This window comes from Panulirus ornatus, chromosome 19 (genome assembly GCF_036320965.1).
Source record: "Panulirus ornatus isolate Po-2019 chromosome 19, ASM3632096v1, whole genome shotgun sequence".
In the NCBI taxonomy this organism is placed as follows: Eukaryota; Metazoa; Arthropoda; class Malacostraca; order Decapoda; family Palinuridae; genus Panulirus; species Panulirus ornatus.
This window is the reverse complement of record NC_092242.1, coordinates 8,351,209-8,366,864: the sequence shown is the minus strand read 5'-3', so window position 1 is coordinate 8,366,864 and position 15,656 is coordinate 8,351,209. Positions and strand designations below refer to the sequence as shown.

General features: G+C 39.1%; 1 protein-coding gene across 28 annotated transcripts in view; it reads right to left on the bottom strand.

Moving 5' to 3' along the window:
* Positions 1-15,656, bottom strand: part of LOC139755367 (uncharacterized) — an 876,210-nt gene that overhangs the window by 47,137 nt on the left and 813,417 nt on the right. For all 28 annotated transcript variants that reach the window (XM_071673571.1, XM_071673553.1, XM_071673567.1 and 25 more), the window contains one exon: positions 14,069-14,156. In XM_071673571.1, the coding sequence (XP_071529672.1) occupies positions 14,069-14,156 (88 nt within the window). The remainder of the gene's footprint in view (positions 1-14,068; positions 14,157-15,656) is intronic.

The window sequence follows — 15,656 nt, the reverse complement described above, 5'->3', positions numbered from 1 at the left end:
GGTATAAATTTGTTGAGTATTCCTGGTAAATTATATGGGAGGGTATTGATTGAGAGGGTGAAGGCATGTACAGAGCATCAGATTGGGGAAGAGCAGTGTGGTTTCAGAAGTGGTAGAGGATGTGTGGATCAGGTGTTTGCTTTGAAGAATGTATGTGAGAAATACTTAGAAAAGCAAATGGATTTGTATGTAGCATTTATGGATCTGGAGAAGGCATATGATAGAGTTGATAGAGATGCTCTGTGGAAGGTATTACGAATATACGGTGTAGGAGGAAAGTTGTTAGAAGCAGTGAAAAGTTTTTATCGAGGATGTAAGGCATGTGTACGTGAAGGAAGAGAGGAAAGTGATTGGTTCTCAGTGAATGTAGGTTTGCGGCAGGGGTGTGTGATGTCTCCATGGTTGTTTAATTTGTTTATGGATGGGGTTGTTAGGGAGGTAAATGCAAGAGTTTTGGAAAGAGGGGCAAGTACGAAATCTGTTGGGGATGAGAGAGCTTGGGAAGTGAGTCAGTTGTTGTTCGCTGATGATACAGCGCTGGTGGCTGATTCATGTGAGAAACTGCAGAAGCTGGTGAATGAGTTTGGTAAAGTGTGTGGAAGAAGAAAGTTAAGAGTAAATGTGAATAAGAGCAAGGTTATTAGGTACAGTAGGGTTGAGGGTCAAGTCAATTGGGAGGTGAGTTTGAATGGAGAAAAACTGGAGGAAGTGAAGTGTTTTAGATATCTGGGAGTGGATCTGGCAGCGGATGGAACCATGGAAGCGGAAGTGGATCATAGGGTGGGGGAGGGGGCGAAAATTCTGGGAGCCTTGAAGAATGTGTGGAAGTCGAGAACATTATCTCGGAAAGCAAAAATGGGTATGTTTGAAGGAATAGTGGTTCCAACAATGTTGTATGGTTGCGAGGCGTGGGCTATGGATAGAGTTGTGCGCAGGAGGATGGATGTGCTGGAAATGAGATGTTTGAGGACAATGTGTGGTGTGAGGTGGTTTGATCGAGTGAGTAACGTAAGGGTAAGAGAGATGTGTGGAAATAAAAAGAGCGTGGTTGAGAGAGCAGAAGAGGGTGTTTTGAAGTGGTTTGGGCACATGGAGAGAATGAGTGAGGAAAGATTGACCAAGAGGATATATGTGTCGGAGGTGGAGGGAAGGAGGAGAAGAGGGAGACCAAATTGGAGGTGGAAAGATGGAGTGAAAAAGATTTTGTGTGATCGGGGCCTGAACATGCAGGAGGGTGAAAGGAGGGCAAGGAATAGAGTGAATTGGAGCGATGTGGTATACCGGGGTTGACGTGCTGTCAGTGGATTGAATCAAGGCATGTGAAGCGTCTGGGGTAAACCATGGAAAGCTGTGTAGGTATGTATATTTGCGTGTGTGGACGTATGTATATACATGTGTATGGGGGGGGTTGGGCCATTTCTTTCGTCTGTTTCCTTGCGCTACCTCGCAAACGCGGGAGACAGCGACAAAGTATAATAAAAAAAAAATAATAAATATATATATATATATATATATATATATATATATATATATTTTCTTTCTTTCAAACTATTCGCCATTTCCCGCATTAGCGAGGTAGCATTAAGAACAGAGGAAAATTAAAAAAAAAAAAAAAAAAAAAAAAAAAAAATATATATATATATATATATATATATATATATATATGTTATCCCTGGGGATAGGGGAGCAAGAATACTTCCCACATATTCCCTGCGTGTCGTAGAAGGCGACTAAAAGGGGAGGGAGCGGGGGGCTGGAAATCCTCCCCTCTCGTTTTTTTTTTTAATTTTCCAAAAGAAGGAACAGAGAATTGGGCCAGGTGAGGGTAGTCCCTCAAAGGCCCAGTCATCTGTTCTTAACGCTACCTCGCTAATGCGGGAAATGGCGAATAGTTTGAAAGAAAAGAAAGATATATATATATGGCGAATAGTTTAAAAAAAAAAAAAAATATATATATATATATATATATATATATATATATTTTTTTTTCTTACTATTCGCCATTTCCCGCGTTAGCGAGGTAGCGTTAAGAACAGAGGACTGGGCCTTTGAGGGAATATCCTCACCTGGCCCTCTTCTCTGTTCCTTCTTTTGGAAAATTGAAAAAAACAAGAGGGGAGGATTTCCAGCCACCCGCTCCCTCCCCTTTTAGTCGCCTTCTACGACACGCAGGGAATACATGGGAAGTATTCTTTCTCCCCTATCCCCAGGGATAAACAGAGAAGAGGTAGTAAAAGCTTTGCGGAAGATGAAAGCCGGCAAGGCAGCAGGTTTGGATGGTATTGCAGTGGAATCTATTAAAAAAGGGGGTGACTGTATTGTTGACTGGTTGGTAAGGTTATTTAATGTATGTATGACTCATGGTGAGGTGCCTGAGGATTGGCGGAATGCGTGCATAGTGCCATTGTACAAAGGCAAAGGGGATAAGAGTGAGTGCTCAAATTACAGAGGTATAAGTTTGTTGAGTATTCCTGGTAAATTATATGGGAGGGTATTGATTGAGAGGGTGAAGGCATGTACAGAGCATCAGATTGGGGAAGAGCAGTGTGGTTTCAGAAGTGGTAGAGGATGTGTGGATCAGGTGTTTGCTTTGAAGAATGTATGTGAGAAATACTTAGAAAAGCAAATGGATTTGTATGTAGCATTTATGGATCTGGAGAAGGCATATGATAGAGTTGATGGAGATGCTCTGTGGAAGGTATTAAGAATATATGGTGTGGGTGGCAAGTTGTCAGAAGCAGTGAAAAGTTTTTATCGAGGATGTAAGGCATGTGTACGTGTAGGAAGAGAGGAAAGTGATTGGTTCTCAGTGAATGTAGGTTTGCGGCAGGGGTGTGTGATGTCTCCATGGTTGTTTAATTTGTTTATGGATGGGGTTGTTAGGGAGGTGAATGCAAGAGTTTTGGAAAGAGGGGCACGTATGAAGTCTGTTGGGGATGAGAGAGCTTGGGAAGTGAGTCAGTTGTTGTTCGCTGATGATACAGCGCTGGTGGCTGATTCATGTGAGAAACTGCAGAAGCTGGTGAATGAGTTTGGTAAAGTGTGTGAAAGAAGAAAGTTAAGAGTAAATGTGAATAAGAGCAAGGTTATTAGGTACAGTAGGGTTGAGGGTCAAGTCAATTGGGAGGTGAGTTTGAATGGAGAAAAACTGGAGGAAGTGAAGTGTTTTAGATATCTGGGAGTGGATCTGGCAGCGGATGGAACCATGGAAGCGGAAGTGGATCATAGGGTGGGGGAGGGGGCGAAAATTCTGGGAGCCTTGAAGAATGTGTGGAAGTCGAGAACATTATCTCGGAAAGCAAAAATGGGTATGTTTGAAGGAATAGTGGTTCCAACAATGTTGTATGGTTGCGAGGCGTGGGCTATGGATAGAGTTGTGCGCAGGAGGATGGACGTGCTGGAAATGAGATGTTTGAGGACAATGTGTGGTGTGAGGTGGTTTGATCGAGTAAGTAACGTAAGGGTAAGAGAGATGTGTGGAAATAAAAAGAGCGTGGTTGAGAGAGCAGAAGAGGGTGTTTTGAAATGGTTTGGGCACATGGAGAGAATGAGTGAGGAAAGATTGACCAAGAGGATATATGTGTCGGAGGTGGAGGGAAGGAGGAGAAGAGGGAGACCAAATTGGAGGTGGAAAGATGGAGTGAAAAAGATTTTGTGTGATCGGGGCCTGAACATGCAGGAGGGTGAAAGGAGGGCAAGGAATAGAGTGAATTGGAGCGATGTGGTATACCGGGGTTGATGTGCTGTCAGTGGATTGAATCAGGGCATGTGAAGCGTCTGGGGTAAATCATGGAAAGCTGTGTAGGTATGTATATTTGCGTGTGTGGACGTATGTATATACATGTGTATGGGGGTGGGTTGGGCCATTTCTTTCGTCTGTTTCCTTGCGCTACCTCGCAAACGTGGGAGACAGCAACAAAGCAAAATATATATATATATATATATATATATATATATATATATATGCGCTACCTCGCAAACGCGGGAGACAGCGACAAAGTATAATAAAATATAAATAATATATATATATATATATATATATATATATATATATATATATATATATATATATATATATATATATGCATTATTTGACTACACTTGCTTGTGAAGAGCCACCTTTGGTAAAGCGTATCATCATCTGTTAATGAAAGAGAGTACAGTCTCATCAAGGAGCTTTTCACTCTAAAATTAGTCTATCATTTCCCTGTACTGGAAGCAGTATAGCCTGGAAGCTGCAGGAACCCCTTCTAAGAAAGGGGCCCTGGGGTTACATAATAATACAATCATATATATATATATATATATATATATATATATATATATATATATATATATATATATATACACACACACACAATGACTGTTCAATGATATCAACCTATTATATAATATATATATATATATATATATATATATATATATATATATATATATATATATATATATATATATATAAACAGATGGTCCTATACTAAACAGTGGCATCATACACTTTATTCAACTGACAAAATATTGGGCCATAATATTCTGATATTGTCTATCTCTTAATGTATTACTGAAAAAAATATCATAGAGTACCAGTGACATCCCATATCTGAAGAGGAAATATGTATTGCTGTATATCTTTTATAACTCACATGATGGATATTCTATTTACCAGTCGAAACTGTATGAACTACAAGAAACTCAAAGAATTAAAAGATGAGAAAAAAGAAATATTAATAAAAAAAGATGTTGAAAACTGCTGCATCCAATGAATTTTAAGTGAAGCTCTCTGATGGTACTGCAATGCGATACTCCTGATGTACTTGAAATCTGTTGCTTAAGAGATATTCCACTTATCTATTACCATGTCACACAACTATCTAAGTTTTTATAAAGCTATGACATCTTAATTTTTCAGAATCTCTTGTAACTAACCTCATTTAGACAAAAACAAAGATACCATGTAACCCATCAAATTAAATTGTTGAATTATCTAAGTCCAATGATACCTTGATTTCTGTGCAAAAGTATAAACTGGATTATGAACACAAAAACATGTCCCACTAACACCCACACAGCATGGCTTTAAAACCAATCACTCTACTACCACAATGCACATGAAGCTCAACCTACGTAACCTGCATGGCTTCAACCAACCACAACCCCCTTCCAAAGAGTACTTATGGCAGTATACTTCAACAAGGTACTAGACTGTTCCCCCAATATATCCTTGCATCACACTCCACAAAAAAAAGAAAAAAAGTTAACCAACTGGCTGCAAAGCCATAGTCATTCACAAAGGCTGCACTTGCAAAATCCTCAAACTCTACAATAGGGTACTCTTAGGAGCATTTTTCTCCAACCCTCTTCAATCTCTTGCTAAATGACCTATCATCTGCAAACCAATGTGAAAATCCTCTCTTATGCAGATAATTTCACAACACTATGAAACAACTTAAGTAACAGCAAACATGCAACATACATTACACAATTAGAACACAGAAAACAGAATGGCTACATCCCCAGAGAAGTCCACCAACATCCTCTTTGCCCTGGACAGACATGAATCTAACCTTAATCCCTCCACAATCCTGAACAATGGATAAAGTCCACTCAACAAAACTACAAACATAATGGGTATCACATAGGACAAACACTTGAAACTTACTCCCCACACAATAACCATCAACACATTGGCCATGAACAAATTAAACACCCAGAACACTTATCAGCATCAGTTTTGGATAAAGATACAAAATGCCTTAATTATCCTCAAATAATAATTCATCTGCTCCACTGTAAACTATGCCTCACCTGCTGGATCATCATAACAGACAAAATTAAATACAGTATAGGAAACCTACAAACCACAGAAAGCTTTAATACACTCATATAAATGCCCATACATGCACATATACATATATATCAACCTATACATACATATACACACACATACAAAGACATACATATATACACATGTACATATTCATACTTGCTTGCCTTCATCCATTCCTATCGCTACCCTGCCACACAGGAAATAGCATCACTATCCCCTGCTTCAGCAAGGTAGTGCCAGGAAAAGAGACAAAAAGGCCACATTCGTTCACACTCAGTCTCTACCTATCATGTGTAATGCATCAAAACCACAGCTCCCAATCCACAACCAGGCACAACAGACCTTTCCATGGTTTATCCCAGACACTTCAAATGCCCTGGTTCAGTCCATTGACAGCACATCTACCCTGGTATACCACATTATTCCAATTAACTCTATTCATTGCATGCCTCTCACCCTCCTGCATGTTCAGGCTCTGATCACTCAAAATCTTTTTCACTCTATCCTTGCAACTCCAATTTGGTCTCCCGCATCTCCTTGTTCCCTTCACCTCTCACATATATATATATCCTCTTTGTCAATTTCCTCACTCATTCTCCATATGTCCAAACCATTTCAACACACCCTTTTCTGCTCTCTCAACCACACTCTTCTTATTTCCATACATCTCTTACCCTTTCATTACTTACTCGATCAAACCACCTCACACCACATGTTGTCCTCAAACATTTCATTTCCAACACATCCACCCTCCTCTGTACAACCCTATCTATAGCCCATGCCTCACAACCAGATAACATTGTGGAACTACTATTCCTTCAAACATACCCATTTTTGCTCTCCAAGATAACATTCTCTCCTTCAACACATTCTTCATCACTCCCACTCAGCACAGACATCAACAAGATAACTTCCATTCTCATTTACTCCAGGCACTCCCCATTTACCAACTATCTCAACAATTTCATCACATTCCACCTTTGCACTTATGTCACCCATTGCAGACACCTTCCTCTCCTTCTCAAACCCATTTATGCAGTCATTCAAATTTTGTCTTCATATTCACATACTTCACAATTCCAATCCCATGATATCTGAATATGAAAATCTTATAAGACTAAAAAAACTCTTGCACTAACATTTGATTGTAAAAAAGAAAAATCAAAACTTTTTCTAGGTAAATAAGATGCAGACAGATGTTAAGAAACAAAAATAAGACAACTTGAGGGAAATATTGCTGGAGCTAGAGCTGGTCCCCTCATTAGACAAAAATTCACCTTCACTAATGGCAGTACCAGATTCTTCAATAAATCCACAATCATTACTTTTGTGGTCACCATCATTAAACATCTTATGAGGTGACAAAGTATGGAATCAGTTCTGAAAGTCTACAAATGCTACTCTTTTGAGAGTCTTCTCATGTGGCTGGGTTTAGCTGTCACCTGCTGACATCTATTGACATAAAATGTAACTACGCTCACTCATGAATAACTCTGGAATTTAGGAAGTTAAACACAAAAGTGACCCATGACTACTAGGGGTGAGTTCATTTGCTTAAGATTCATAAGAAAAAAAAAATACACAAGTATCTCAATCATGCATGAGATGGGTACCAAGGAATTCTGCCATTTTCATTTTCACGAGCTTCAGTTCAAGAATAATGCACTTGCAAGGTCAGTTTAGAAAAATATCACCCATAACCTCTATTCAGGTTTGCGGCAGGGGTGTGTGATGTCTCCATGGTTGTTTAATTTGTTTATGGATGGGGTTGTTAGGGAGGTAAATGCAAGAGTCCTGGAAAGAGGGGCAAGTATGAAGTCTGTTGGGGATGAGAGAGCTTGGGAAGTGAGTCAGTTGTTGTTCGCTGATGATACAGCTCTGGTGGCTGATTCATGTGAGAAACTGCAGAAGCTGGTGACTGAGTTTGGTAAAGTGTGTGGAAGAAGAAAGTTAAGAGTAAATGTGAATAAGAGCAAGGTTATTAGGTACAGTAGGGTTGAGGGTCAAGTCAATTGGGAGGTGAGTTTGAATAGAGAAAAACTGGAGGAAGTGAAGTGTTTTAGATATCTGGGAGTGGATCTGTCAGCGGATGGAACCATGGAAGCGGAAGTGGATCATAGGGTGGGGGAGGGGGCGAAAATTTTGGGAGCCTTGAAAAATGTGTGGAAGTCGAGAACATTATCTCGGAAAGCAAAAATGGGTATGTTTGAAGGAATAGTGGTTCCAACAATGTTGTATGGTTGCGAGGCGTGGGTTATGGATAGAGTTGTGCGCAGGAGGATGGATGTGCTGGAAATGAGATGTTTGAGGACAATGTGTGGTGTGAGGTGGTTTGATCGAGTAAGTAACGTAAGGGTAAGAGAGATGTGTGGAAATAAAAAGAGCGTGGTTGAGAGAGCAGAAGAGGGTGTTTTGAAATGGTTTGGGCACATGGAGAGAATGAGTGAGGAAAGATTGACCAAGAGGATATATGTGTCGAGGTGGAGGGAACGAGGAGAAGAGGGAGACCAAATTGGAGGTGGAAAGATGGAGTGAAAAAGATTTTGTGTGATCGGGGCCTGAACATGCAGGAGGGTGAAAGGAGGGCAAGGAATAGAGTGAATTGGAGCGATGTGGTATACAGGGTTTGACGTGCTGTCAGTGGATTGAATCAAGGCATGTGAAGTGTCTGGGGTAAACCATGGAAAGCTGTGTAGGTATGTATATTTGCGTGTGTGGACGTGTGTATGTACATGTGTATGGGGGGGGGGGTTGGGCCATTTCTTTCGTCTGTTTCCTTGCGCTACCTCGCAAACGCGGGAGACAGCGACAAAGTATAAAAAAAAAAAAAAAAAAAAACCTCTATTCAAATTAGCACTATGTTCGTTTCTTTCTATTCAATTTGTCTTTCCACTAAAGTGTTTTCTTATTTCTTCCCATTTCCAACAACAACAACTAACCAACCATGACCACCATTACCAACCATCACCACCTATTAGTGCTACCACAACAGCAACCATCAACATTCAAAAGTATAAGAAAATACACAGGAAAATCTAAGGTTATCAAGAGGGTGCTGATCATATGTTTGACAGGTCTTTTGACAATGGTGATGAGATGGCCTTGCATAAAAGACCAAAGAAATGACATTACTTTCTTTCTGAAGAATTTTTTGTCCCACTAAACTGCTACCACAGCATCAACAAACACCAACAGCATTCAAAAGAAACGAAGTATATACCAAGTTGACTGAGGTCCCAGGAGAGTGAGGATACGTTTGACTTATCTACTGATAAGGAAAAGGAAAAGATGAATGTCTTGTTTGACACCTCTCTGTTATAAAGACAGGAGATGATGTTTTGTTTGTTCTAATGCATTTGTTTTCCTGCTATTTTGTACTCTCATTTTATGCAGATGTTGTTGGCATATAAAATAAATATATCAAAAAAAAATGTCTATAGGTACCATTTAACATACAGCAATTCTATGTGCACCATCCCTACACAAAATCCCTATTTCTCAATGTCCAGGATGTGCCATTAGACTAGACCTATCTCTGGTGGCGAGCAAGAGAAACATATGGGCTTTGGTCCTAGTTGCTTGAGCCTTACAAAACTGAGTGTTTTACTTGCAATTCTTAAAATACTGGGAGTAATAAAGTTTTATGCAATTGAAAATAAAACCATAAAATGGAATTTTGATAAGCTTTTGTACTGAGAATAAGCACAAAACAATTCCACAAATTGATACCAGACCTCAGGACACCTGAAAATGCAAACAGAAACACTATATGTGAACTATAATAAATTCTGTACTTTAATATGGAATACTTAAGTCATGGACACCAGGTGTAGAGTATCTGTTCTTGGTAATTCTCATGGCACACTTTAGGGTCACTGTTGTGTCAACTTCTTTTATTTGTCCATACTCATGACAAAAGGCAATTTAATTCAGTATGTGGCTGATTTCAGTCAGACCCTAATTGCATTCACACATAACTATCATCTGAAATTTCACCACTTTAAACTCACACACTTGCAGTGCTTCTTTGCTATAGGTTTACCATCAGTGGAAGACTTTGCAGGTTATATGGCACTCATCTTGTCACCTATGGCACCAAAGAAATAACAAACAAAATATCGAATGATGCTAATGGATGTCGACACATGTTGAGCAAATGTGTAAAAGACTGATTATGCTCAACTAAGTCTTCCTCTTCCCAGGAAGTGGAGTGAAATGCAGTGAAATCTGATCATTCCTTATCGTCCATACAGCTAGTAGTAAATTGGCATGTGCAGGTAGAATGTTTCCTTACTTATATCATTTGTTGTAGTAAACCATATTTTGTATAATAATGCAAGTGGTCATATATAGTGATTTTCACTGTAGTGAAGCTTTGTAAAATTCCATATAATGTGGTCCCCCTGTATTTCTAAATGGTATATCATATGACAAATGCCACAGGGAGTGGAAGAAAAAAGGGATAAGGACTGACCACAGATATCAAAAAGCTAATTCATGGATGTACAATGGAGACATCTGTTCTTGACATCATCATGCTTAGGTTGGCCTTGTCAAGAGGTACAAAAGAAATATCTAAAATATGTGGGCAGCACAAAAGCCAAACAGCATTTGAAAGATACAAGAGACTGAAAAATACCATTAAAAAATAACAGAAAGTAGAAAGATGAAAAGGGGCATGTGATAAACTGAAATTGTTGCATAGATTTACATGAGTCTGCAAAAGAACAAATAACCATGCAGAGAATCAGAAGGAAGGGTTGCTTGAGATTAGAAAATAAGTGAAAGACTAGTGTCAAAGAATATTCACAGCAGAACACTATAACCTTAGCACTTATGAGCTGGGAGAGGAAAAAAAGGCTTTGGAAAGCAAGGAGATTGCTTGATGAGAAATAAGGGGGCTACTGAAAGACTCTGATCCATAAGGGCATGTGAACCTTATGAAGTCTGAATGTACTAAATCTATCTTTCTATCTATGCATCTCTGATACTTGTTCCCACCTGAAACTCCCTCAAGGGGTGACCATGGAAACAGTCTCCATAACTAATGAACTCCAGTGCCGCTTTTTAGCCTTTAGTGCCTCACCCTCAACAAGCCACTGGAAGATAGAAACTCTAGTGGTGTTTGCAGAGGCTTCTACCTAATGCTTTAAAGTACTAAATATGTCTTCTAGATGTTCTTGAAGAGTATACAGAAACATCTGACAGACTATGTAAAATGTTTGAATATTTGGAGGCACAGGAATCAGTGTCACAAGACGGAAAGAACAAAATGAGCTTACTTGTAAGACAGGAAATTAAGAAGATGTACTGAACTACACACCTGTATCCCCAATGAGTGTGGTCTGTAAAATACTAGTTCTGTAATCAGAGGACTACTGGATGATTATTTGCCAATGACAAACAACCTTGGAGAAAGGCAGTAAGGGTTTACATGGCAGAGAATGTATGCAGAAAAACTTTTACAATTCAATGGTAGGAGGAGCATTGGTTTAAATGAGAGAGACAGATGTGTGATTCTATTCTTAGATTGAAGTTAGGTGACACTATCCCATATAAGAAGTATAAGTAGAAACATTTTCAGAAAATTATTTGAGATGATGAGACAGCAGTGCATCTCTAAAGTACAGTACCTCTTCTAGGTAGGTTACAGTTGCCAGTGATGTACTAAACAGCTCAGTTTTGGGGTTGCTGTTACTCCTGATCAATGTCAATGACTTCCCAGAGGGCTGGGAAACAAACTTACATATATTTGCAGATGATACTAAAGTCATGAAAGAAAGAAGTAAGAAAAACCACAAATGCATCAGATCACACAAGTTTTATGAATTTCATAGCGACAAAATTCAAAGTAATGAAGATAGGGCACATACAAGAAGGGGAGTCCTACATTTGAGTGTAATCTGTAGAAAGTGGACTACATGAACCAATTGTGATCTGTAAGGAACTCAGATGTCAACGAAGAGCTGGAATGTTAGTAAACAATCCCATTAGGAAAAGCATACCTGATATTGTCAGAGTTGAGGAAATGAAGCTTACTAAAAAAGATAAAATCTTACCCATTCTGTCGAAAGAGGTACATGACATTGGGGAGGGCAGGAGAAGACAAAGGGGGAAGAGAAAAGGCCCTCCTAATAAGAGATCGCCTTAAGTTTCAGGGAATAGTGGAGGAAGATAGTCCATTGAGACAATAAATAACGGGAAAAGTAAACGTGGGAAAGCAGTGCACAGTAGTACTGATAATACTTAATCCTCCAAAGAATTTTAAGAATCTGGAACAAATATAAAAAGATACAAGGGGGGAAAAATCAGTATGGTATGTGTGGAAGTAAAAAACACACTTCTCAGGATGGACAACTTCAACTACAGACAGACTAGGGGAATCTGGATTCTTAAGGTGACAGAGGCATGGGGAGATAAGTTTTTAGAGTGTATATGGGAAAATATCCTATGCCAGCACATAAATGAGAACACTATGATGAGAAGGACTAACACATAATCATTACAATATCTTTAACTAATATATCATCATCAGTAGAGCTTATCTTCATACATACTAGCATGGATACTGGTAATATCAAATCAGTTACATGAACAGGAAAAAGTGATCATGAAGTGCTTATGTTTGATTATGTGACAAATGATGCTATACAAAGAGCTGAGAAAACAGAGGATTTAGAGAGGAGATACACTCATGGAAACTACATAAAACTTGATTTCTAGGGTAGCAAATTGGGAACCAGGACATTGTGGTGAAAGGTTTTGTGAAATTTACAGAGAAGTGGGAAAATGGGTGCCTTTAGCATCAAATACAAGGGAGAATTGATCCGTTTTTGTATGATGAGCTGCTCTCACATCTGGGGTGGCTCTAGCTCTGCTTCCTTTCTTGACAGAGATGAGGTGAAAACGGTGCAACTTATAAACTCTCTCAGGCTAACTTCAAAACTTGATTGGTACATTTTCCCTCTTCTATTATGTATGTCTTGGGTTTTAATTCCCAAGAGTTTGCTGCTCATGTGGCCCCACCACTAGCTAGACCATGCAATAGTTGACAAGCTACTATGTCACATGATTACTGTGAGGCCATTGGCAAATCTTTACTTTATCATGTCATTCCCAACAGCTATGATCTAAAACATTTTAAAATAGTTTTTTCACTCTCTAAATTTGTAAATACTTTCCCTTTTCTCTTTTTATTAACCTTTCTATATTTCAATTTAGGCTTGGCCTCCATTTTGTTAGAGAAAGAGAGAGAGAGAGAGAGAGAGAGAGAGAGAGAGAGAGAGAGAGAGAGAGAGAGAGAGAGTCATAAAAGAAATTTCAGGCTATGCAGTGAAAAGGAAGGCCAGTGTGGGCACCCAGATTGGCATGCAGACAAAGCAAATATCAATATCTGCATACCTCCCCTCATGTTTCCAGTGTTGGTGGTATGGTGGATGGAAAGTGACATAAGGACAGGAAGACAGGTTCACAATCATGCAAGTACCATATGTTGATGGGTCACAAACTGGGAACTGGTGTGCATTTACCACTTCAACAGTATTTCAAACTCACAAAAAAGCAAAGTAAAATTATGGAGGGTTTACGATACAATTTCATTATGGAAGCTCTTAACAACACTCGAACATCTTCCATGTACATCAAAACTTCCCTATGTCCTTCCCTTTTCACCTTATTGTTTGCCTTTTCTAGCTTCATAAAGTTACATACACTTTCTCTTTTCTGAAACTTTCTCCACAATTTTTCTCAGTGCAAACATCTGATGAACACACCCTCTTTCCCTCCAAGACCTAACCTCTTTTTCTTTACCAAAAAGGAGTTCACGAATTTCTTCAACACAATTATGACTCTATCTATGATATGTATGTGCTCAAATGACCAATTCATTATTAATTAAGCATTCCAGTGTTTTCACACTTTTATGAACAATGAATGATTCAAAATCACATAATTCCTGCTGAAGATGCTGCCATAAAGATGCACTAAATATCTAACAACATTCTTCTTATTTGATGTATGCACTACAACATGCCTTAAAGTATCATACTTTCTGTTATGCCTTAAGCAGCAGTTTCAAACAAAAGCAACTTTCTTTTTGTTATATTTCCTTCTAGAGAAGCAATATTCAGAATTATCAGGCCCAATCAACTAAATCCACCGACAATATGATGGTCTGCCAAATGGACAGAGACTAATTGTCTAATATAGGCATGAAATACAGTATATATAAAACAACACTTGTACCTTCTGGGATGTTTTGTGTTACAGTAAAAGTCTTGCCAGTATCTAGTGGAACTGTCCAATTTACCGGATCTGGGCTTTTCACCATCACCTGAAAATGTACTGGATTTTAAATTCTAATCAGTGATATGTGTAATACCTGGAACACTACGAAATACATAACATAAAGACAAATGAAAGTAAATGCTATGTATGATGGTAATGGGAGTGATCTGATGTGTCCAGCACTTAAAGTGAAGAAATTTTATTATGAAATAAGAAGAGTAAAGGAAGATAACCAAACAACAGTATGACCTGGTTTACTCAATAGATTTTGTATATAGTAGTAGTATCTAAGCACCTCGGTAGCATATTATCAATCTTTGTACATAATAATATTTCTTCCCTAAACAATCTTTATAGTATAATCACTTAACTTTCAAATATTTACTACTTACATGATTATCGTCATTATGCTCATGTCTAATAGAATGAACCACACACAGAAGAACAATGTAAACGGCAACAATACAACATGGCCTCTTTCAACAAATGGTGCAGTTTAACTAACAAGTCAAACAGCATGGTCATCCATGAAGCAGATTATACCATCAATATATAAATAAAAGTGTGTGGAAGAAGAAAGTTAAGAGTAAATGTGAATAAGAGCAAGGTTATTAGGTACAGTAGGGTTGAGGGTCAAGTCAATTGGGAGGTGAGTTTGAATGGAGAAAAACTGGAGGAAGTGAAGTGTTTTAGATATCTGGGAGTGGATCTGACAGCGGATGGAACCATAGAAGCGGAAGTGGATCATAGGGTGGGGGAGGGGGCGAAAATTCTGGGGGCCTTGAAGAATGTGTGGAAGTCGAGAACATTATCTCGGAAAGCAAAAATGGGTATGTTTGAAGGAATAGTGGTTCCAACAATGTTGTATGGTTGCGAGGCGTGGGCTATGGATAGAGTTGTGCGCAGGAGGATGGATGTGCTGGAAATGAGATGTTTGAGGACAATGTGTGGTGTGAGGTGGTTTGATCGAGTAAGTAACGTAAGGGTAAGAGAGATGTGTGGAAATAAAAAGAGCGTGGTTGAGAGAGCAGAAGAGGGTGTTTTGAAGTGGTTTGGGCACATGGAGAGGATGAGTGAGGAAAGATTGACCAAGAGGATATATGTGTCGGAGGTGGAGGGAACAAGGAGAAGAGGGAGACCAAATTGGAGGTGGAAGGATGGAGTGAAAAAGATTTTGTGTGATCGGGGCCTGAACATGCAGGAGGGTGAAAGGAGGGCAAGGAATAGAGTGAATTGGAGCGATGTGGTATACCGGGGTTGACGTGCTGTCAGTGGATTGAATCAAGGCATGTGAAGCGTCTGGGGTAAACCATGGAAAGCTGTGTAGGTATGTATATTTGCGTGTGTGGACGTATGTATATACATGTGTATGGGGGGGGGTTGGGCCATTTCTTTCGTCTGTTTCCTTGCGCTACCTCGCAAACGCGGGAGACAGCGACAAAGTATAATAATAATAATAATAATATAAATAAAAATGTAGGATAGGGGATAGGGGAGAAAGAATACTGTCTATGTATTCTGTGCATGTTGTAGCAGGCAACTAAGA